The 23,178-nt window shown below is 43.9% G+C and overlaps 1 protein-coding gene across 1 annotated transcript in view; it reads left to right on the top strand.

The window, feature by feature from the left end:
* The window catches only part of dscaml1 (Down syndrome cell adhesion molecule like 1), a 99,727-nt gene that overhangs the window by 45,274 nt on the left and 31,275 nt on the right, over positions 1–23,178 (top strand). The window contains exons 4-7 of the mRNA XM_085796462.1: positions 16,017–16,163; positions 16,839–17,117; positions 18,906–19,181; positions 20,393–20,692. Coding sequence (XP_085652588.1) covers positions 16,017–16,163; positions 16,839–17,117; positions 18,906–19,181; positions 20,393–20,692 — 1,002 coding nt within the window. The remainder of the gene's footprint in view (positions 1–16,016; positions 16,164–16,838; positions 17,118–18,905; positions 19,182–20,392; positions 20,693–23,178) is intronic.

Below are 23,178 nucleotides of genomic sequence, written 5' to 3'. Positions count from 1 at the left end.
TGTCAAGAAGACTGTTTTTTTTGCTTTTCAGCTGTGCTGCTATGCAGGCAGTGTGTCTATGCAAATATGTCATGATTGTGTGTGTGCATATGCAGAATTGGGACACACATCATGTGTTTTGAATTGTATAGACGGTTAGTAAGGACCACAGTGTCTTCCATTTCTTCCCCCTCATTCTCTCTGTCTCTCTTCCTCTCTTCCTGGGCCACCAGTAGTGGTAATGGGGAGGGACCTGTCAACTCACTTAATGCAGCTAATGTTTGCCAGCGCCTGGGGACACGAGCACAGAGACACACACAGTCCTGACACACACAGCGCTCCGCTCTCTCCCTCTGTCACCACTCTGTCACATTCCCTCTCTTCTGCCTCACCCCCCCCCCTCCCTTCCTCTCCCTCTTCCACTCTTCTTCCCTTCCCTGCATCCCTTGTTCTCTCCCAGCTTCTTCTCCCACACTGTTTTGCACCCTGTCTCTTAATATTTTTCAAGCTTTGTTTTTTCCTAACAGTGTGATGATGCTCTTTAGGCCGTGGCTACTACAGTCACCTTCACCTCCCACATTACTGTAACACTGCATCAGCAGTGAAGTGGTCAAGTAGAAGTGAATCAAATAGTTACAATTTACATTAAATATAAGTGAAAAGATAAAAACAAATAACTTGTGGCTCTGTTACTGACTTGTATTTGTTCCTACTGAAGCTGTAAATCTCCAACAAGTCATAATCATAGTTTTATCAACATTTATACAATTTGGTGCATTAGGCATCAGGTAAATATGGGATTGACTCTAAATAAACTGCAGTGGCCATGTTTATCATTAGGAAGGAACAAGCCACCCAGTGCAGCCGTGTGACTCACTTGTGTTTTAAATAGTTTGTGGATGGAAGTCTATTGCACAGAGGAATAGGCTAAATCTAGCTTTGGCTATACACAGTCAATACAACACAATACAGTACTGTATGTGGCTTTGATAAAGTCATTTTTAGGTTTGGTCTTTTTTCTCAGGATTTGTTGATGGTAAGAAAGTATAAGATATGATAAGTCTTACTATTTAAGGTCAAGTAAAACTACATTAGAAAATAATTTTAAAACATGGTGGAGTGAACTATGAACTACAGCAAGTAACAAAACAATCCTGATGTTTTTTTCTTCAAGCTTGTAAATACCACAATAGGCATGGCCCTGTTACTGAGCATAAGCAAATAGAAGCCAGTGAAGAACCCAGGAAACAGCTACAAGGACAGGCAGTGAAGCTTAATAAAAACAAATGGCTTATAGAAACAAAAAAATACTTCTGCTTTCTTTCTCTCTTTTCCCTCCTCCCACTCTCCTGCCTCCCTCTATCTATTCCTCCCCTACGCTCTGTCGCCCTGATGCATATCACCCAAGCAAATCAGAGATGCAGAGGAATCTCTCTCATTTCTCACTCCTCTTTCCTCTCTCCTTGCATCTTCCTTTCTCTCCATTTCCCTCTGCCCCCCTCCTCCTCTCCTTTCTTTCTCCATCTTTACCTGATTTCCTTATCCACCTTCCCTTCCTCCCCCTTCTTGCGCATGTGGATCTCATTCTCTCTCATTATGATGATTTGAGATTCAGCTTCAGCTGCTAGCCCATTAAAACCAAGCAGCAGCAGCAGCAGCAGCAGCAGCAGCAGTAAGCCTTGCCTTTCCTTATACTGCAGACAGACAGCTAGGCAGCTTCTTAAGATGGCCTCTACTATGCATACTGCATTATAAACTCAAATACAAAAATGGCCCTTGTCTGTGCTGTTCTTGTAGCCAAATATAATATGGTGGAATTCTTGCATGCAGCAGAGATGGTGGCACACACACACACACACACACACACACACACACACACACACACACACACACACACACACTCGCACACAGACATGCTGAATGACCTTGGCAAATGCCACCTCTAGCCAAACTGCCATATCTCAGTGCCAGCCCTTGATGAGACCTCCCACTCTTCAGGGAGGGATGTTGAGGACTGTACAGGGATTGGGTAGTGGACAGAGGAGGAGAAAGAGGAGGAGTGGGGGGGGGGGTTCTGCTGTAAAAACCTAGATGTTGGTATAGGCGGGGGTACATGGGCAGGGGGCAGGAGATTGCCAAGGCTCTTTCACGCTATCCTGCTCTGTTCTACATGGCTGGATCCATATGTATGTGTACCCAGAGAGTTCATCCACTGGTGCATTTGGACTATCATTAACAGGAGACATCCCTGAGCAGCCCACAAGTATGATGAATAATGTGAGAAAGGCAATCGCTATGCGCCGCACAGCGCTCGGAGTGTGTTTGTGTGGTTAAACCCTGAGTTGGATTCAGAAGTAGAATAACATGCATCAATGAATCCAGCGCCATGGTGCATTGAGGTCCTCTGCTCCTCCACTTAAGTCATGAAAGACCCCACAAGTGAGCAATGGTGCTTTATTTTCAGATTCTAAGGATCTTTCATTGACCCTGTGTGTGAAATCACACACTGGTTCTCTCCTGCCTTTGACTTGAAGCCAATTTTGAGCTGTTGTCTCCATAAAGCCTTCAGGTGGCATTCTCCTCAATGACAGATAGCAGATAAGGCGGTTTAAATGCCCTTCATCCAGAATGATCATTGGTTGACAGAACAGCAAGGCAAACATAGTGAGTTCATCTGATAATACCTGAGAGGGGAGGATATTAGAATAATAATCGTCTCCCTGCTTGAACTTACTCTGAAAGTTTCATTACGTGAGTTTGAAGTTTGGATGGATGACAGAGATGAACATCACTCAAATATTGAACAGATCCTGCTCCTCTGTTGCTCAAATTTGATCTCACTTTTCTATTTCTTGGTGTGTGAAGGACTATTCTTACTCTGCATGCACATGCCTATGCACATCACCTTAAAACTAATTTAAAAACAATTTGTTTGTCATTTTTACTTAATTGTCTTATTTGAATATGTAACAAGCACATTAAATTCTACAAAGAGGAATTAAGATTATCTTCAGAGATCAACTGATTTCTTACGTTCATTTTAATGCTGTTTCATCCTTTGCATTTGCTGGATAGGAGTGGCTGTCTTCTTGATATTTAGACCTGAGTAGATCAAATTTATAACGCAGAGTACATCTAATCCAGGGTCACTTTGTTCTTGTCCTTGTCCTTGGTTACTAATATTGTGTCTTTTGAATTTTTGACTTGTATTGATCAGATTTTTTCTTGCTTATCCAGGTAGACGTAGCATTTACAGCAAGTACCGCAGCTTACAACGTTTGATTCACAGGATTTGTTAGCAGATAGGCTTAGTTAGAGTTAGGCTTAGGCCTCTGACAGGTGATTGTGACAAATCTGTTACCCTCAGGAACGGCATCAGCAACCATCTACAGTACAGCAAGGGGGGAGGGGTGATGTCTGAGTCTTAAAATGAGACCAGGTGTTTTTTCTCGCTCTTTTCCTATCACTCTCTCTCTCTCTCTCTCTCTCTCACCACCATGTCACAGTGGTAAATTGAAGAGGACCAAAAGCAGCTGCACATTCATCATCTATCACACATATACCTCCACCCCTTATTTCCACAATTCAATAAACTTCTTCAACCCCTCAAAAGTCAAACTCCACACCAACAACAAACATCGGAGCCTATTTAGTCCTGGTCTCTGTGAAATAAATCAAAACAAAAAAAAACATTTGTGGCTCCACAGGAGAGCTGCACAAAATCTGACAAACTCTCTGAGATAATATCACTTCTATTAGTGTTGGTTGGTTCCAAGTTTGAGTTTAAAAAAAATCCCACAAAACAAAAACTGAAGGTGTAGCATTGGAGTGAATCAAGCACACCAAACCACTGTAGCCTGCTCCTCAACTCCGTTTAAGGCTTTCAGCTGGAGGCCACATTAGCCATAATTGCACCCAAATCTCTGGCCAATGTGACGGCCAGTTGAGTTGCACTGTGTTTAAAGTAGGTGCCAAAGAGAAAAAGGATGTGAGGAGTAAATAATATGATAGATTTGGTTCTGCTACATTGGCTTTGATCCTTTTTTTTTTAGTCGGGCAATGTTGAGGAAGTGTACTGCTAAATCAATGCCATACTTTCACTCCTGTGCTTACTATCTTTATTATGTCTTGATACAGTGTAAAGGTCAGTGCTAAATTTTGTGTCCAATGGGCTGCGGCGATGTGTAATGGTGAATGTGATGTAGGACAGTTAATAAATTTAACAGTATGGAAGCCCAGCGAAGGGAAAGAAACATGTTGTTTATTGAACCCTTCTGCTCACGGTGGCTCTGGATTCTCGTCCTGTTGGGCACGTTTATCTCCAGGAGTCGCACATCACCATGCCATGGGACGCCGGATCAGCTGACAAGACCACAAAGCATGCCTGACTAGCCGCCCTGTGTGTGTATGCAGGCGTGTGCAAGAGTGCGCCTGCACATACAGTACATAGTTGTTTTCAGCAGGGGACTTTGTGCTCGACTGCTTGTGTAACTCTACATATGCTGAGTGCTGTATGTTTGTGCGACAAGGAGACAAAAGAATTCCCAGAGAAGAGATTGTTTAGAGCGAAAATCTGGATACATGAAAGGTTGTGATGTCACCTTAGCCGGACTCCCCATGCTCCCTTCCAGCATCAGTGTCCTCATCATCATCATCATCATCACCATCCTGGGATCTTTTTTCTTCCAATCCTCCATCAGTCTTTCCTCTTTCTCTTCACTTTCCTCCCCTTTTTTTTGCTCTTTCTCTCTCTCTCTTGGTCTCTTCTTTATGTTCCCTCCCCCTTGATCTGGCAGTGACATTGGACTAAAGTGGGACAGAGTGTAGGGGGGCAGTGAGGCAGAAGAGACAGAGAGACAGTCATGCAGGGAGGGAGGCAGGGAGAGCTGCTGCTCTGCTGTGGTGGTGCCCCTACCCCCCACCCTCCCCCTTCCTAGCATGTACCTCGGGCACTCCTGGCCCCTCAGCCCTCCCCGCAACGTCTGGGGAACCCGCTTTTAGCATGTCACCACTACTCCACTCCAATCTGCAACATCTGTCTCTGCAGCTCTTTTGCCTCCCATCATCCCTCATTTGGTTCTCCTGCTCTGACTCCTCCTCTTCATCCTCTTTTGGGTCTCTGTCGCCAAGATGCCCAGCAACAGCAGAGAGGGTGCATCATCACGGTGGCGCAGGCGAACGAGGGGAGCCTTCTCTCCCTCCTTGCCTTTGCTTCGCTTTGGCCTCGCCTCGCTCCTCACATCCGCCTGCCATGCGAAGTGCACTCATCCGCACGCGGGCCGCTGCTCCCCGGTGACCTCCCGCTCCCTGAGATTCACTATGTGTCACTGTGGTGCTGTGCGCACGCTGTGGCACTGTAGTACTCCCACTGAGGACAACATGGCTTTACAAAGGGCAAGGCATTATTGATTTGTGTGAGAGTTAATCACGTGTGCCGGCGCTCGCGCGGCGTTGGCCCCTTCTCGTACACTGGGAAGGGGCCCTGAAGGCAGCACCGCATGTGTGCAGATACATAAGTAGATACAGTGTTTTTGATTCAGACAGTCATGTTGGGCAATGTGATTGTGATGTGTGCTTTTGGTTCCAGCCTGTGTTGCATTTAGCACTGTCTGACAGTTGTGACTCATACAACTCAATCAAGAGGTGATGCAGGTGTTTGCGTGTTTCACAAAGTCACAGTTTCTGCTCTTCCAAGACAGAATTTTTAGACTCTAATGCGGTTCCTGTTTTGGGTAGTGTGTGGAGTGGACGCCAGGTGTAAACATAGTAAAATATAAAGCTCAAATGTATTTGTGTGGAAAAGGCCTGAGGCTCATTGTTTGTGCCTGTGTCATTCATAACACCAGCTTTCAGAGTAGAGGCACTTGAATGAACATGAGGCTGTATTTTCTTTTAAGGGGGCAATTCATGAATGAACACGCTTGTGAAGGTTTTGACCAAATTAACCGATATGAGAGAGAATAAGTCGGTGAGCGGTTCTAAATGTCTCTCCTAGCGCTGTTCAAAAGCTTGACACAGAGTTTCACAAGCTGTTTTCAGAAAATCAGTATATTCCCCGTTTGTTGTGTCTTCCTCTTCATAATAGATGACAATCACACAAAACAGACCTTTGTGTGAAATTAGACTGTTCACACACTGTTGTTTGCATTTTCCACAGCAGAAATAAGATCACGCTTTGGCAGAGTTCGCCCTTTGTGTGCATTGTGACTTGTGTGTGTGTGTGTGTGTGTTTATAATGCATTAGATACTGTAAGTCCCTTTAGCCTTCTCATGACTGGCGAGCATGTCTGTATCTATTATCTATGAGATTGAATAATTAAAGACAAAAGCGACACAATGTACCACATGTTGACAAGTCAGGAGTATGTGTTTGTACTGTATGTGTGTCATTGTCAGTGACCAAATGCGGTTGGATCCATTTATTTTTCAGATGCATGTTTCTGTTTGCACTCTGACATACGAAGCATGAATTTAACAGAGAAGAAAAACAAAGCAGAGCAAACAATCTGAGGCTGTTTTGTGTCGCTGCATTTGTTTCAGTGTTTTTTTTTCCCTCTCTACCCCACTTTCCTAACCTCTTTTCTCTTCATCTCCTCATCCAGACATCCATTCCTGCCTCCATCTTGCTGTTTGAATATTTATGGCCATTCCAATTAAGGTTGCTTAAGTGTGGTAGAGGCCTTCAACCATTACAGAGGGAGAGATGGAGGTGAAGACGAGAGGGGAGTGGGCTCATGAAAAGAAAACAAACAAACAAAACAAAACAAAAAAAAAAGATGATCAGATTTCTCCTTCTTTCTATTTCTTTTGGTTTGGATGAGTGCATTTTTCCATTTCCTTTATTTTTTTCTTCTTCTTCCTCTCTCCTTTTCTCTCTCTCTGTAGTCTCAGGCATGAGTTGTTCAGAGAGGGTGAGGGGTGTGTGGGTGTACGGGGTGTCACCTTCTAACAACAGATATAGAAAGAGAAACAAGTAGAGACGGCAGCAGAGAGATGGAGGTAGAGAACAGAGGAACGAAGGAAGAAATGGATATGGAGAGAGAGAGAGGGAGGAGGGAAAGACAAAGAAGAACAGGAGACATGATGGTGGTGGTGTGTGTGTGTGTGTGTGTTTGGGGGGGTGCAGCTGGCATTTGACGTTGAAGCATGCCTTTTTAATGAGTGCTTTAGTCCTCTGCATACCTATCCTCAGATCGCTGCATCACACTGAACCTTGAAAACAGACGGAACAAGGAAGGAGAGGAGGATGAGAAGGTCAAGGGTTGGGACTGAAAAACCGGAACACGAGTAGAGCGATAAGAATAGAACAAGTGTGTATCTGTGTTTTCCTCTTCAGTTATTCTGCCTCTGGTTGCCGCGTGTGTCCTGCACTCATAGCGAGAGAAAGAAACTGAGTCTGAGACATCCACACAACTCTTCTTTATTAACCTTCTTCTGTTAGTTTGACATAACCTCTTCCCAGTCCTTCTGCCAGCTTTTGTCTCTGATTGAGTCAAAGAAAGTGGCAGTAATATGCCGTCCTTGTGACTCTTTTCTGTGTCTGGCTTGTTCTCAGTAGCACTTAACTATTATAGACTACTTTGAATGTGAATAGAGAGGAGATAGGAGCAAGCGTCATTCATTTCATACTAGAGAGAGAAGGAGGGAGAGAGAGCGGGGCTCAGATAGGGAGAGAGCTTATTGTAGCTAGGTGTAGATTTCCCTTTGTCAAACACATGCCAATTCTTCAGACCCAACAGAGGAGAGGAGAATAGGAAAATGATAGCAGCGGAGAAAAGGATGAAGGGAGAGAGAGGCGGGTTGGAAGGCGGGAGAGGAACAGAGGAGGAGGAGGAGAGTGGTATTGATTTGACACTCAGGGAATCACACCGCAGCTCTGTTCATATTCATTCATCTGCCCTTGTAATGGTGGTGTTAATATGGCAGGTAGGGGGAGAGGGCAGGTGGGGGATTTAGGAGGATGAGAACATTTTATTAGAATCCAATCTTTATTATCCTTCACCCCTTCACCCACCTCTCGGCCCCCCTTACACACACAGACATGAATGTATGCACTGATGCACTTTCATGCACACACTGACTCATGCCCTTAGATGTGAGTGGGTGGAGGTGAGGTGAGGGTGTTAATTACATGTTGGGCCTGAATGGACTCACAGTTGGAGAAGTCATGTTTTATATAGTGTGTGTGTGTGTATGTGTGTGTGTTTGTTGCAGTGAAGGGGCTTATATACAGTATGAGCAGCACAAATGAAATAGCTTTTAGTAGGCCTTCCCAGTGCCTCCTTGAAATCAGCCATAATGGCCCGTGGTAATTATCAAATAAATTAGCCAAGGGAAGGAAAGGAGGAGGAGGAGGGGGAGGGGGAGGATTAGGAGGAGTGATCAGGACTGACTTCTTTCATTCCTGTTCATTCTGAAAACCATCTTCTTTACCTACTCCCTATTTGAAAGTGTAATGCGTCATTTTTAACATTGTTTTGCACCTCGTTTGTTCCATCAGTTGTCCTGTGTGGTAAAAACAATTAATGACAAATTGGAATTGTATTTACTATTATTTATTATAATATGATAATAGTAAAATAATAATAATATTATATTATTATATAATTTCACCCTTTTTGACATTATTTTTTCCCCTTCTTACTTGTTATGATGGGAGCACTTATAAGAAAGTTGACACTAACCTGGCCCAACATGATGTTTCATTTGTACTTGCTCCACTAGTGGATGACAGTTATGGATTAGAATTAAGTCATCACTGCGCTGCCATGTGTGTCATTGTTTAAACTATGCTCTTTATGCCCTTCACTGATTATAAGCCGTGTGATTGTTAAATCATTTCATACACTGTTATGCCCTTTTATTATACGGTGCATCTGTCACACTGTATTTACCGCTCACAAATACATCCACTCTGTTTACCTGTGTTGGCTTCTCTGTCACTGTTTGTCTCCAGTAGGGAGTTGACTGACTGCTGGTAGGCTGGGCTGTAGCACTGGGCCATATGCCACATTACTATTTTATTACTCTGGCATAGTATCCATCCACTGTAGCTAACATTACCCTAAGACACACACTCTCACACAGACACACACATAGAGTTAAATTTTGCCAACCGTTGTACCACCGGGACGCGTATGTTGAGACTTTACACAAGAAGGTTTTCCTCCAGCAGTAGAGCTGTCCATGGTGCTGGTGCTACCTTTGCTAGTATTGCTGAATAATTTGTAATGTAGCTGTCCGTGGTGCTGACCTGGTGTGAACGCTGGAAATTTGCTCTGATGAAATCACTTCTTGGGCGTATTTGTGTATTTTATGTGCATAGGTTTCATAATGAAATGTTTTCTAGATTTTGATGCCATTTACACACAGCCCTGTTTCTCTTTTTGCGTGTATGTATATTGTATTTACTTCTGTTGAGGTTCAATAGTAATAGTTAACCTCCACCCGATTCTTTTATTTCAACATCATTAGAAATCCTTTAATTTTAATTTTTAATCTTTTTTTTTTTCATTTTTGGTTATACTAGCTTAATTTTGGAACAGAACAGGTTGAAGCATTAAAAGCCAGTTGCTGCTTCACACGTGTTAAAGCCCGATGTCGTCTGTGTGAGTAAAGGTTGTCCTGTTTGTGCACTTCATATGTGGCGTAAATAAACTTGTACACACACCTATTTCATTGCAAGATGTGGAACAGTGTGTGAGAGAAATAACTGGCTGAAATTAGCATTGAGGGTAAATAGAGATGTAGCACAGGGAAAGTATCAGTGGAAAAGAAGAGGCAGAAATGAAAGAAAATGAAAAGTTGAACCAGGAGAAGGAGAATAAATAAGGAACATGTAGGTGTACTCAACTGTCTGCTCATTGCTGAGGCTTCCTGTGGTGAGGCGCTCTGCAAAAAAAATCACACACATACACTCACAATTTGTTGAGTGCACCCTGTAAATGGGATTTGTGAGACGGTGGGAGTAACAATGTGTAGATTGTGAGTGTATGTGTTAGTGGATGCGCAATGCAAGTCTATTTGTGAACCTACTGGTTTGTATTGTGTGGAGCCTGTGGCCTATTTAGCCTCCACATCTGAAAGGCAAACCTTGACAATAATGCTCATGACAGGCTTCTTCATCTGTTTTTGTTAAAGTAAAAAAAGCACAAGTGCAAAATAAAGTGACATGCACATAGAGATGTGGTAAGCTCCTCTGTGTCCCGTAGCCCGGGCCTGTGAAGCAATTACAGATCCATTCAGCAGTTCCTCTCCTCTGATCTCCATCGCCATCATTTAAATGGCTGATTCCGTTTTTACCTCTAATGAAGGGTACTCTGTCGCACACACACATACACGGCAAACACACATGAAACACACACTTGCACACGCCGCTGTGTGCCACTGCAGCGCCCCCTACCCAGCTGTTGTCACGTGAGTGCACGGGCCCTAGCAACAGCGAGCGAGAGAGCGAACAAAAAAGAGAGATCCTGGCGAGAGCAGGGGAGAGGGGAATGGTTAAAGAGAGGGGGAGAGAGAGGTAGAGATGGGAGGGAGGGAGAAAGAGAGAGGGAGGAAGGGAGGGGGAGCCGTAGAGCATTAATAAGTGATGAGTCCAACAGTGTGAATTGCTGTTAGTTAGCATTGCTGCAGCGCCGCCTTCATTTGCATGGCAGCACCAAGAACAAACCCCCTTACCTACGCCATTTCCTCTCTTGCTCTGTTTCTCTCCCAATCACTTTCTTTCACGCTTTCACTCACTCTTTTATCTATTTCGGTCTCTTTCTTTCCCTCCTTGGTCTTGCCAGCATCTCAAAAATCTGTACATCTTTTCTTAGTTACTTTTTTCTCCGTCTGATCTGCTCCTCTTCTCCCTCCCTGGTGGCTACAGTGTTTCTTACATTAACTTGATCATGTTTCTTTTTCTCGTTGCTTCCCTCATTATGATCGTGTTGCTATTCCTTCCCTTTCTATTTGATGATAATTTGTGGAAAATGGCAGCCATACAGTAGTAGATGGAGATATATTTAGCCGTGCCTTTCCTGCATCCCTTCATCTTCTGCCTCCTCCTCCTCCTCCTCTTCCATCTCTTCTCCCCTTCTTCCCTGTCTCTCCCACCTATCTCAGAGAAGAGGGGTGTCCTCTCTCTTGAGAAACTTTGGAGAAGACAAGTGAAGCTTCAGGGCTCCCTAATCCTTTTTATATTTTGTGTGTGTGTGTGTGTGTTCCACCCCTTTCTGTCTCTCTGTCTCGTTATTTGCATGTATGTGTCTGTCTGTGGAATTTATGGCATACGTGCACACACATGCACACACACACATACACACACAAATACACACACACACACACAAATCCAGCTTCACTCTGCACTTGGCTTGACTTCCTGCCTCAGGCTGATCAGCTGAACTGATTCCATTACTTACAGACCCCCCTGTAAGAGAGGGGAGAGGAGCACAGACAAGGAGGAAAAAAGGCAGATATAGAAAGAGGTAGAGGGCAGAGGGGTGACTGGAGGGAGAGAGATCGGGAGAGGAGAATAGATGTCACACAGATGGGAAGAAAAAAAGGAGTAAAAGAAGGGTAGGAAAGGGTTGGGAAATAAGGAGGAAGTGAAGCGATTTTGCACCTCCCTTGGGTGTGGGATAGACCTCTGAAATTCTCATCCTGCCTCCCACAGCAAAAAAAAAAAGAAGAAGCAGACACAGAAGCACATAGATACACACACTCAACAACAACAACAAACTCCTGGAGGCGTAGGCAGACTAGACGAGAATTGATCTCCTCTCCCACAAGGAGAGGCTTGCAAGGGGAGAAAGAGAGCAAGGGAGAGAAAGGGAGATAGACGGAGGAAGACGTAGAAGAATTGTTTTTACCCATGTGTGGCTCTCGGGCCTGCAGGCCCCTCATCCCTCTCACTCCCTCCTCTGTCGCTCCCAACGGCGTGTTTCTCTTTATCTCCCTATCTCTCCCTCCATCAATCTCCATCTGCCGTCCTACTCCCTGTAGGGTCAGAGCTCCTTCCTCTCCTCCACTGCCTTCCTCCATCGCTGCCTGCACCCTCTCCGCTGTTTTAGGTGTGTCACTTCTCCACAGACAGCAGGAGAGCGAGTAGTGACTAGAAATTAAATATCAGGAAGAAAGAGCAGCACCCCCCCCCCAGAAAAAAGGGGAAGGGGTGGTGAAGTCAGAGCAGTTAGTGGAAGATAGAAGAGTTCTGTTAATATTACACCTCATATGAGACTGGATAAGCACTTCAGTGTGGATATTATCAATTAATTAGACAATCGTTGGAAAATTCATCAACAGCGAGTGATAATAATCAACTAATGGTTACACTCTTTGAACCATGGGGTGGCACAGTACTTACTTCATGTATGTGCAGGTAGAAAAAACTGTCACTACATGTTTCAGCTGGAGATGCACATGTACATGAATGACAGACAGCTTTTAATATGATTTTAGTATGCAGAAGATACATTTATATTAATACCGTAGATGGATAGATACATTTTTCTTCATTTCTTTCTTCATTTTCTATCCGGGATGAATATTGAGCTGTGTCAATAAACTGTCCATCGTGCTTTCTGTGGTGAAAAAAAAAAAGTTTGAAGATGTAACCTTAGTATACAGACTAATAAAGGAAATATGTTAAAATAAAATATGTTTGTTGCAGCATTTTCAAAAAGGCATTTGAGAAAGAAAGGAAGACAAAATGAGTAAAAAAAACAACAACAAACAAACAAACAAAAACCCACACAATGAGAGTAGATTGAGCTTTCGTTTACAACCGCTGCTGTAACTGCTGCTTTTCTTTCCCTCCATTCTTAACCATCTCTGAATTTCTTACTCTACCCGCCACCACCTCCTCCTCCTCCCTCCACCCCCTTCTGGTCTGTCTTTCTCTCTGCAGGCATGTTGTGACAGGGTGTAGCAGTGTGTTATACAGGGTTCTACTCGCCAAGTGCATATTATCCTGTAAGGCTTAATACCCAGGTTGGAACAAAAGGGCAGGCTCGGAAATTACAGCTTACGTCGCTTAGCACTCAGCACAACAGTCTGACTCACATGAAAATACGAGTGTGTGAACTTTCGGGCATGGATACTGTATATATTCAGAAATAACACACACACGCGTGCGCGCTGTAGACTCAGATAAAAAGCAGATCCTCCCTCTTATTGATGATATCAGCTCAGCACAGATGTGACAGGATAGAAGGTTTTTGAATAAAAAAAACTTTTGTGGATGAAATCTGTGAAAACCCTCTGTGCATCTGGAATGACAGGTATTTTGATGATCAATTAAAGTCAAGTCAAATAAAACAAGGTAGCACATGGTAGTAGGGGCAGCTTTTAATAATGTGCTGCTAAAGCAAAGTTTAATTTCTTCAGAGTTAAAGGCTGATCAGAGTCAGACTCACGAGTCCATATCTCACCTGCCTCAGTGAAGCACTGGTGTCACAGTTTAAAGTTATCTTATTGGGTTCAGGGTAATTATAATGGGCTTTTTACTTGAAAAAACTTTTTTGGGGGATGAATTGATTGATCTATTAAAAAAATCAACAGATTAATCGTTAATGAAGGAGACGGATGACTAATGAGAAGACCTCGTGTGTGTTTTATCTCGTGAGTGAAAACCTGTTCAGATTGACACAAGGAGCAAAGCCTTCAGTCTTCTTCACTTCTCAGTCTCGTTAGAGTGATAGAGTGTGAGTGTGTGTGTGTGTGCGAGTGTGTGTGGCAAGGAGCCAGGCCAGTCCTCTCTGTTTTAATAAATCTCCTTTGGATGGAGCTGTGCAGCCATAAAATGCATCGATTGTCGTTGCTCACATTGTGGCAGGACACACACACACACACACACACACACACACACACACACACACACACACACACACACACACACACACACACACACACACACACACACAAGCTTGGTTATTCATACTTAACCTACACATTCCTATCTATACATGTTCATTGATCTGACACAGAAAACCATGTATTGACATTTTACATGCTTTGCGTACAGATGAGCACACTTGTATTAAACAATAAATATACATTTTGTCAATCACAACACAGGAATACGAACAGAGGAAATCAGATTGTTGACTATTATCTATTGATTCAATAAGAAAAAAAAAAAAAAAACCCAAATATTTACATTTTCACACTACAGCAACCTCTCTTTACCAACAAGTCAACACATCTACCAGCTAGCAGCCCAGAATAAGTTCGCTGTGTTGTGATGAGGTGCTGACCTATTGCTCGAAGCACGTGTGTGTGTGTGTGTGTGTGTGTGTGTGTGTGTATGTGTGTTTATGAGTCTGTGTAAGCGAATGTGCTGCACTTATTGCCAGTGTTCAACTATTCAATACACCTGCGTTTTACTCAAGCTTTCTCTTGTCAACACTGCAAAAAGACATTGAAACATCATGTACAGCAAACAACTGCCAGCACACACTAACACACACACACACACACACTAAAATAGCATTCGCATAACCAAACAATCTGCAATCTACTATAAACTCTGAAGTGCACTCTGTCTAAAATAACCCTTTGGGGGAACAGAATACAAAAAGACTCAGAGAAGCGGAAAGAATCAAACACTGAAATACACTCTCCTCGTCTCTTTTCCTTCCATCCGTCTCTCTCTCTCTCTCTCTCTCTCTCTCTCTCTCTCTCTCTCTCTCGCATACACACACACACACACACATATGGGCACACACTCACTCTATTGACATGTAGATAAATCAGAGGCAGACCAAAAAGTCACTGATGTGAAATGAAAATGACACTAATCTGCTGTTACCATAACACACAGAGACGCATCAATTATTAACACCTACAATAACCCTCCTCTCTCCTTTCTCCTCTCTTTCTCTTTCTTCTCGTCTGTCTCTCTCTATTGTGTATATCTCGCCAGATGAATGGGACAGAGTGTGTTAAAAGCTCCCATGTGTTCACCTAAGTGCTGTGGCCGGGCCTTTTGAAGACATGTATATTGCAGTCATCCACTTTTTTTTTTCCTTTTAAATCTGTGGTTTCTCTCATGATGGAGATTCTGGTTTCCAGTTCAATTTGATCTCAGGTTCATATCACCTTTGCTTCACTCAACAGCAGATTTTCTTAGTTTGGTTTGTTTGTTTTAGCAGTCACCCACATAGAAATTATATAATGAAGTGGTTTTAGATCTGAGGGATGGAGAGGGTATAAATGGGTCATAAAGCATTTAGAATAGTGATTAAGTGACCTCTTATGTGTGATTTTATTTTTATTTGCATCATATGAATACTTTACAGAATGTGGACAAATCATTATCAGCTTTATTCATCCTGCACTCAATGTTAACAAAAACATGACTGATTGAATTTGATTAAGCAGCAGTCGGTAACAGCCAGGGGTCGAGGGATTATGTTTTTGGGTTGTCTGTCCACCTGTCCTCTGAGACCTTGAAGGGATTTCTTCAGATTGGGCACAAACATTGAACTCAAAGATGAATTAATTCAATTTTGCTGTGCAAAAGGTCAAAGGTCAGGGTTACCCTGGCCTCACAGAACATTTGACCATAACTGACTAAGTCATACGCTAGTTATGACACAGTGATGAAGTGATGACATTTTATATCCAAAATGGTCAAAGGTCAATTTTGCTGTCATACTCTATCATAATGTCTTGCTAAAACACTTCTGGACATTGTTCAACACTGTTAGTCAAGGCAGGGAGATTGTCACCAAAGGTTGGCAGCAATTCTAGTTGATCACATACTAAAACATACAGTAGTGTGACATCATAACGACGGGTCAAAGGGTGAGGCAGTAAAATAACGTAACAAAAAATCCATCATAATCAAATCAAAGTCCCCAGGCTGTGATTATGGGATGGAATATTTGATTAGATGACCTTAGCACTTAACACAGTGAGTAGGACTCAAAACCCTGGCCAATGTAAAACCACCTGTATCAACACAGCACCTAAGATGCAAACGACACGGCGCATTTGTTACCCAAATATGTTGACTAACGTACCCTTCTCCCCTCTGCTCTCTTCCACAGGTAACCGCTTCTTCCTGACCTCAACTGGCGCTCTGTATATCTCAGAAGTGCAGAAGGAAGATGCTCTGTCCACCTACCGCTGCATCACAAAGCACAAGTACAGCGGAGAGACTCGCCAGAGCAATGGAGCCAGACTCTCTGTTATGGGTAAGCAACAAGTTATTACTGTATGTGTCCTCTCTGAATATCTGCTAGATGCCAACCACGATGTGAACTTTGGCTTTTCTTGTATTGACATTTTCTTGAATAGACTTAGAAGATAGAGGCTTTATTCCAAGAATGCCCACCATTATGGAAATACAAGTATTGGTTTGATGCTGAAGGTTAGACAAGAGGATCAATACCATTTCTGTGTAAGATGTTTGTCTTCGTTTAGCATAAAACTATGTGTCAGTTTTACACTACACATCAAACAAACTAAAAGAAAAAAGTGTAAGCTATAGAGGTGCTGTTAGTTGGCTTGTGTTATATTTGGGTACTTGATGTTTCTCTGTTTTTTGAGCTATTTCACGGTACAAACATGGGTGGTATCGATGTTCTGATTGAACTCCCAACAAGAAAAACATCTCTGGGCAACAAATTGAATCGAAGGCAACTGGACTTGTATTTGTGGCCTCTTATCCAAGGGGGTCGTAACACATCGGTCTGACTAGTCCTCACTAGTCTGACGAGAGATAACGATGACCTGGATGAATGAGGATATTCACAGACATACAGTATTACCAAAACATGAAACTACTTGTGGGAGGATAAAAAAATAATAATTCAAGGAGAGATTATCCTAAATTAATATATATATCCTCTAACGTGTGTCACCCACAGACCCTACGGAGTCCACCCCGTCAGTGCTGGACAGTTTCCAGTCGGGTGAGGTGCAGGTGGGGCACAGTGTGGAACTGCCCTGCATCGCATCCGGATACCCAAACCCCACCATCCGATGGCTGAAGGATGGCCGGCCGTTACCCGCGGACTCTCGCTGGACGCGGCGCATCACTGGCCTCACCGTTTCAGACTTGAGGCTGGAGGACAGCGGCAACTACATCTGTGAAGTCACCAACAGCTTTGGCTCCAAAGAGGTGACGGGTCACCTCAATGTCATAGGTAGGTGACAAAACTGACCTTCTATGTATGTTTCTCCTGCTGTTTTACAACCAACATTTGCACACCGAGCCAAAGAGTGAGAGGGACAGGGCCGCTGTCTGTAGTCAGGGCCGGCTCTAGCCATTATGGTGCCCTAGGCAAAATTACTCCCAGGCGCCCCCCCAACAATGATCAATATTGATCATAACAATAACATAGCAGTGTATCTGTATGTCCCCTCTGACTTTGAGATACACAACTTGCACAACCATCGGTAAAATGTCATTGAATCCTGGGTGAAGACATGAAAAAATGAGTCTCCCTACAGTCATGAGAAGATGATTTCACATGCTTGAAATGGGTATACAAAGGTCTTAGCTTCACAAAAGCAGTGGAACATACTATATGAATAAGGGCTAATAGATAAGTGTAGAAAACAAGTTAAAATGAAATTTTGTGAAAAATCGCTTTTTGAGCATAAATGTTATCTGTCATTCTATTTTCACCAAATTTAGTAAGTAATGTTGGAACATATTATATTATTACTTTTTAATAGGTTTTGCTTTGCATTTAAATTAACGTGAGATTATTTTTAAGAAATAATAGTACCAACCAGTTATAAAAATAGTGAAAGTGACACTTTTTTTTCTTTCCCATTTGTGGCATTGGCGCCCCCTGGATGGACAGAGCCCTTAGCATTTGCCTACTGTATACTGCCTATGCCACGGGCCGGCTCTGCATGTAGTGGATGTAATGTCAAGCTTCTGGACAGGGACAATCATTTACAACATCATTTCATTTCCATTGGTTGTGCTCCGCCCCCCGTGTTGCCTACACACCAACCCGAAGCCGCCCTCGCATTTGCCTATAGTGAGCCTGATCTCCACGGACGGCTTGTTCCCCCCCGCTGTGCTCTCAAACCTCACCGAGGCGCCGCTACGGAGCAGAGTGGTGACAGAGCAGAACAGTGGTCATGCAGGCCTGTCGCTCTGTGAGGGAGGGGGGGAGGAAAATGATATTTTCTAACAGTGCTGTGCATGTGAATGAAAGAGATGTGTGTAGATGATGCAGATAGATAAGATGGCACACTTGTGGAGAGAGTTGGGGGGGGGTGGAGGTTGAGTGTGGTTGGGAAAGAGGGGCTTCACCCCTAGTGGATGCTGGGTAGACCGGGCGCGGGGCACATCACTGCACACGCCACAAACCTCCTGTGACAGGGCAAGGAAGGTGGGACACACACACACACACACACACACTTGGGGACACACGTACAGTCCATGCACTCGTTCCCCGTGAAGAAAGCCTTACACATACACTGTCACTCACATACATGTACACACACACACACACACACACACACACACACATTCAGCAGCCTCCAGCGCTTAACACCAGCTGCTTTATTGCTCACTGACATTTTCTCCCCTTTCTGTTTCTCTGTCTCGCTCTTCCTCGCTGCTTTGCACACACACACACACACACACACACACACACACACACACACACACACACACATAAATATTGTACCCAAACAACAAATTCAACAATCTCACCTCACCAAAATATGATTTGCATTGCTTGGCCGGCACAGCGTATAGCTCTCTTCAGATTGCTTCCATTCAGTAATGCAAATAATAACCAGTGTACCGTCTGAGGCGAGCCTGCACACACACTGAGCACTGTTCCTTCAATAAAATGTGAATGTGCAGGTATGATTGACATTTCAAAAAGCATAATGTTTCTGTCTGACTTCTTTCTTTCTTTTTTTCTCTCTATCTCTGCTCTACCCGGTCCTCTTTCCATCTCCAGAGCCATTGCGGGTCACGTTGTCTCCCAAGAACCTGAAGACAGGGATCAGCAGTACTGTCATCCTCTCCTGTGCCGTCCAGGGTTCCCCCCACTTCTCTGTGTCCTGGTACCGTAACACAGAACCCGTCATGCCCGATCAGCACTTTTCCATCCAGGGAGCTCACAATGAGACATTGTTCATTTCTGCTGCACAAAAGAGACACTCGGGAGCTTACCAGTGCTTTGCCACGCGCAAGGGCCAGACTGCCCAGGACTTCTCCATCATCCTGCTGGAAGGTGAGGACAGAAAGGGATGACCACAATCATCAATGTGTGTGTAACAAAAACTTCTCTCGGAGGCAACAGTTACGTGTGGTTCATGTTACATGTTTACCTCCAACATTATGCCTCTTGTTAAAGGGATACTTCACCCAAAATCAAGAATTCACCAATTTCCTACTCACTGTCATGCCTAGGAAGGGTTTGGAGAACTTTCGGAGTTATCAAAACGCTTTTGTAGTTCCAGGGGGGGTCCGGCTGGCAACGGATTTTCATATAATGGCGGTGGATAGAGTTCACTTTTGAATCGTCCAAAACACACACTATGAAACATCCAAATACCTCCATACTGCTCGTCCGTACTGACCCAAGTGTCCTGAAGCCGCCACATGAAAAAGTTGTTCGGAAAAAATTATGTGATCTCTGTTTTTAGCCTTGTTGTAGCAGTAGCTCCCAGTGGCTGCGCAAGATTTGCTGTGAGATGTTCTTCCATGTTTACATCAAACATCCAATAGTTTACAACGATGAACGAACATCTCACAGCAAATCTTGCGCATGCGCACAAACATCAACAGAGCCACTGGGAGCAACAAGGCTAAAAACAGAGATCAAATCATTTTTTACGAACAGCTTTTTTATGTCGCGGCTTCAGGACACTTGGGTCAGTACAGACGAGCAGTATGGAGGTATTTGGATGTTTCATAGTGTGTGTTTTGGACGATTCAAAAGTGAACTCTATCCACTGCCATTATATGAAAACCCGTTGCCAGTTGGACCCCCCTTGAAACTCCAAAAGCATTTTGATGACTCCAGAAGTTCTCCCAACCCTTCCTTGGCATGACGGTAAGTAGAAAATTGGTGAATTGTCAATTTTGGGTGAAGTATCCCTTTAACATCACTTGTGTGTTCTCTACCAAGATATCTGATTGCAGGACAAGCGAGAGCTTATTGATTTCCAGTAATTGACATATAACTGACACATTGACACTTGCATTGCATTGCTGTTGTGCTCTATCTGTTTTAATCTCCTCAGAGATTCACAACACATTTTGATCTTATGAAGGATATTGAGTGTATGGACTCATACACACTTGAAAACACGTGCATTCATGTTTATCAGTCAGATAAACATGTTCATTTGGTTAATTCTAGTACATAAGTGATTTTCTATCTTGTGCCACTTGCTTTAAATCTACATTCACATCTCTCGTGTCGTAATTGTTTCCCAGATGGCACACCCCGTATCGTTGCCTCCTTCAGTGAGAGGGTGGTGGTCCCGGGTGAACCTTTTTCCCTGATGTGCGCCGCCAAAGGAGCGCCACCTCCCACCATCACCTGGACCCTGGACGACGAGCCTGTGGCGCGGGACCTGTCGCGTGTCAGGGCCAGCCAGTACACACTCTCCGACGGCAGCACCGTGAGCCACGTCAACGTCAGCAGCCCGCAGATCCGCGACGGAGGAGTGTATCGGTGCGCCGCACGAAACTCGGCCGGTAGCGCCGAGTACCAAGCGCGCATAAACGTAAGAGGTGCCTGTCTACTTTTCAATATCAGTCATACAGAGGCTTCTCATAGCCTGACCCCTACCCCCACCCCTGACCCATATCCTATCCTGTACCCTTCTATATCTCTACCTCTATCTCTCTGTGCGTGTTTTGCATTTTCATATTTTTTTTCTACTTTTTCTTCTTGTTTTACTTCTTTTATTCTGTCTGATTTTACTATCTGCAGCAGTCAGCGTTTTATATGTTTGTCTGTCTTTTCAGGCTTACTGTCCTGTTGTCTGACTTACTGCAGCTCTGCACATAAAGAAAACAAACTCCCCTCTACCTGTACGCACACTCACATGCACACACTCGTGTTTGTAGGCTTAGTTAAAATGGAGAGACTATAGTTTCATGAAAGGAGAGGAAGTGAGATTAAGGCAACGTGAGACAAATGAGAGAAGAAACTTTAGAAGAGACAGAAGCAGATGGGCAGAGACGAGAGAATAGATGAAACAGGAGAACAGGAATGGAGAAGAGAGGAGTGGGGGAGTGCCAGTGTGTGTGTGTGTGTGTGTGTGTGTGGGGTGGAGGGTTGATGGTGAACTCTGGTGACAAGACTGGTGAAGTCGGTGTCGTCAGAGATGACAAAGATGAGGAGTGACACCGATGGACAGGGCGATATCGCTGTCTCTCCCTCTTTCTTTCTTCTCCGTCCTTTGGTGAGATGTGTAGTTGTGACATGTGAGTCTGCTCTAAGCAGACATGCCAGGATGATCACTGGAGTGAGAATGAGCCCCATTGCCAGAGAGCTTCAGCCCTACGCACAAATACAACCAATAAACACACACACAAACACACACGTGCGTAAATACACATGCAAAAGCGGCGACGCACTACTATGCTTATCCACTTACTGAAATGCGATACACTCAACTTCTCCCACTCAGCGAGGGAGGCCAGCAGCAAAGAACACTGAGGCGCACAGACATAGCGCACGTGCACGCTGTAGCTGCGTTTGTGTGAGGGTGTGTGTCAGCGTGTGTGTGTCTGTGCGACGGTGCTACTGAATAATACATCTTTGACTCGTCAGAGCTGTGACTTCAAAGCTCAGCACGCGCAGCGAAAGGGAGGAAGGAGAGAGAGGGAGAGAGAGAGGTGGGGGTAGGAGGGCTGGAAGAAGAGACAAAAACAAAGATACAAGACGAACAATGGTGAGAAGGTCAGAGCAGAAGTGACGGATGATTGAGTGATAGCTCCCAGTGTCTTCCATTAATGCTAAACACAGTTTGTGTCTGTCTGACTGTCTGTCTGCCTGCCTGTCCACAGCCTCTGGTCTTTTGGCAACGATACACGCTGAGCCAGTTCAGCTGTGTTATGAGCTGTTATATTTTCTGTTCACATTGAAATTAATTTTTTGTTCCAGTTAGTTTACCTGTTGTGGCAACTATTGCTCAGTCCCTCACTGCCACTCAGAGTATACGTCGGCATGACCTTTGAAGAGTTTTCAGCACAGATGTTGTCCCACAATATGTTCAAAAAAATGCAGAAGTTACATGTAGATGATGCAAGCATGGAAAGTGCATTACATATTATCCACGATCCATGGGGAATAAAAAGTGCATTTCACACATATGGACACACACACACAGAAATGAGTATCAGGTTGTTAAATAATTCTGCAACAGAACTGGGATCCCGTAGCAACCCGATACAGATGTGGCAGGTGCAGGAGATATTTATGGTGAAACAGTTGGAAGTGGTTGGTCAGCATGAATGGAAATTCATGTAGGCCTATGAAAATATGACACTTTGTCATGCATGAGCATACCCATGAATGTAAATGTGCTTCCTTCCAATAAAGTGAAAGCATCCAAATAAAGTACAAAAAGTCAGGTTAGTTGTTCTCATCTGTTTCACCCACTCACTTTCCCTCCTGTCTGCTAGTCACTCTTTTTAGATCACTCATGCAGAGGGTTACTTTTGTTTAAATGTCAGTTGCATTTAATAAAACTGCCATCGCTAATTCAATCTGACCTGTAAACAGTAACACTGTCACTGCTGCTCTGAAGTCTGGCATCCCTGTATTCATGCGTCTAGTTAGTGTCTGTTACTAGGGGAAACCATGTGAACTACCCGTATCAGAGAAACTGGGGCACGTTCTATAACATTTTCATCCACTTTCAGTTCCTCTTACCTGAATTTGAAACTTTTCTAACTCATCTAATTCATGTCTGATAAAAGTAGCTTGATAAACAGCCAGGTAACTTTCTAGACTTAGAAATCCCCACCAAAAAGTATTTCTGTGTGGGATGGGCAAAACAGATAATCAGCAGCAGACCGTTGGGCAGAGTGTGTCAGTGCTCCAGAAAAAACTCCACAAATAAAAGTTCATTTTTATATTAAACACAACATTCTAACCTCCCTCTCTCTCTATTTCGCTCGCTCTTTCTCTCTCTCTCTCCCTCTCTCTCTTAACACCCCAACATGTTTTTTTTTACTCTTCTGTCCCTTCCCTCCCCCCAAACTCC

This window comes from Trachurus japonicus, chromosome 13, assembly GCF_045865225.1.
Source record: "Trachurus japonicus isolate A0001 chromosome 13, Traja_1.0".
Lineage (NCBI taxonomy): Eukaryota > Metazoa > Chordata > Actinopteri > Carangiformes > Carangidae > Trachurus > Trachurus japonicus.
The sequence above is the reverse complement of the archived record's forward strand: the minus strand, read 5'-3'. Positions and strand labels throughout refer to the sequence as shown.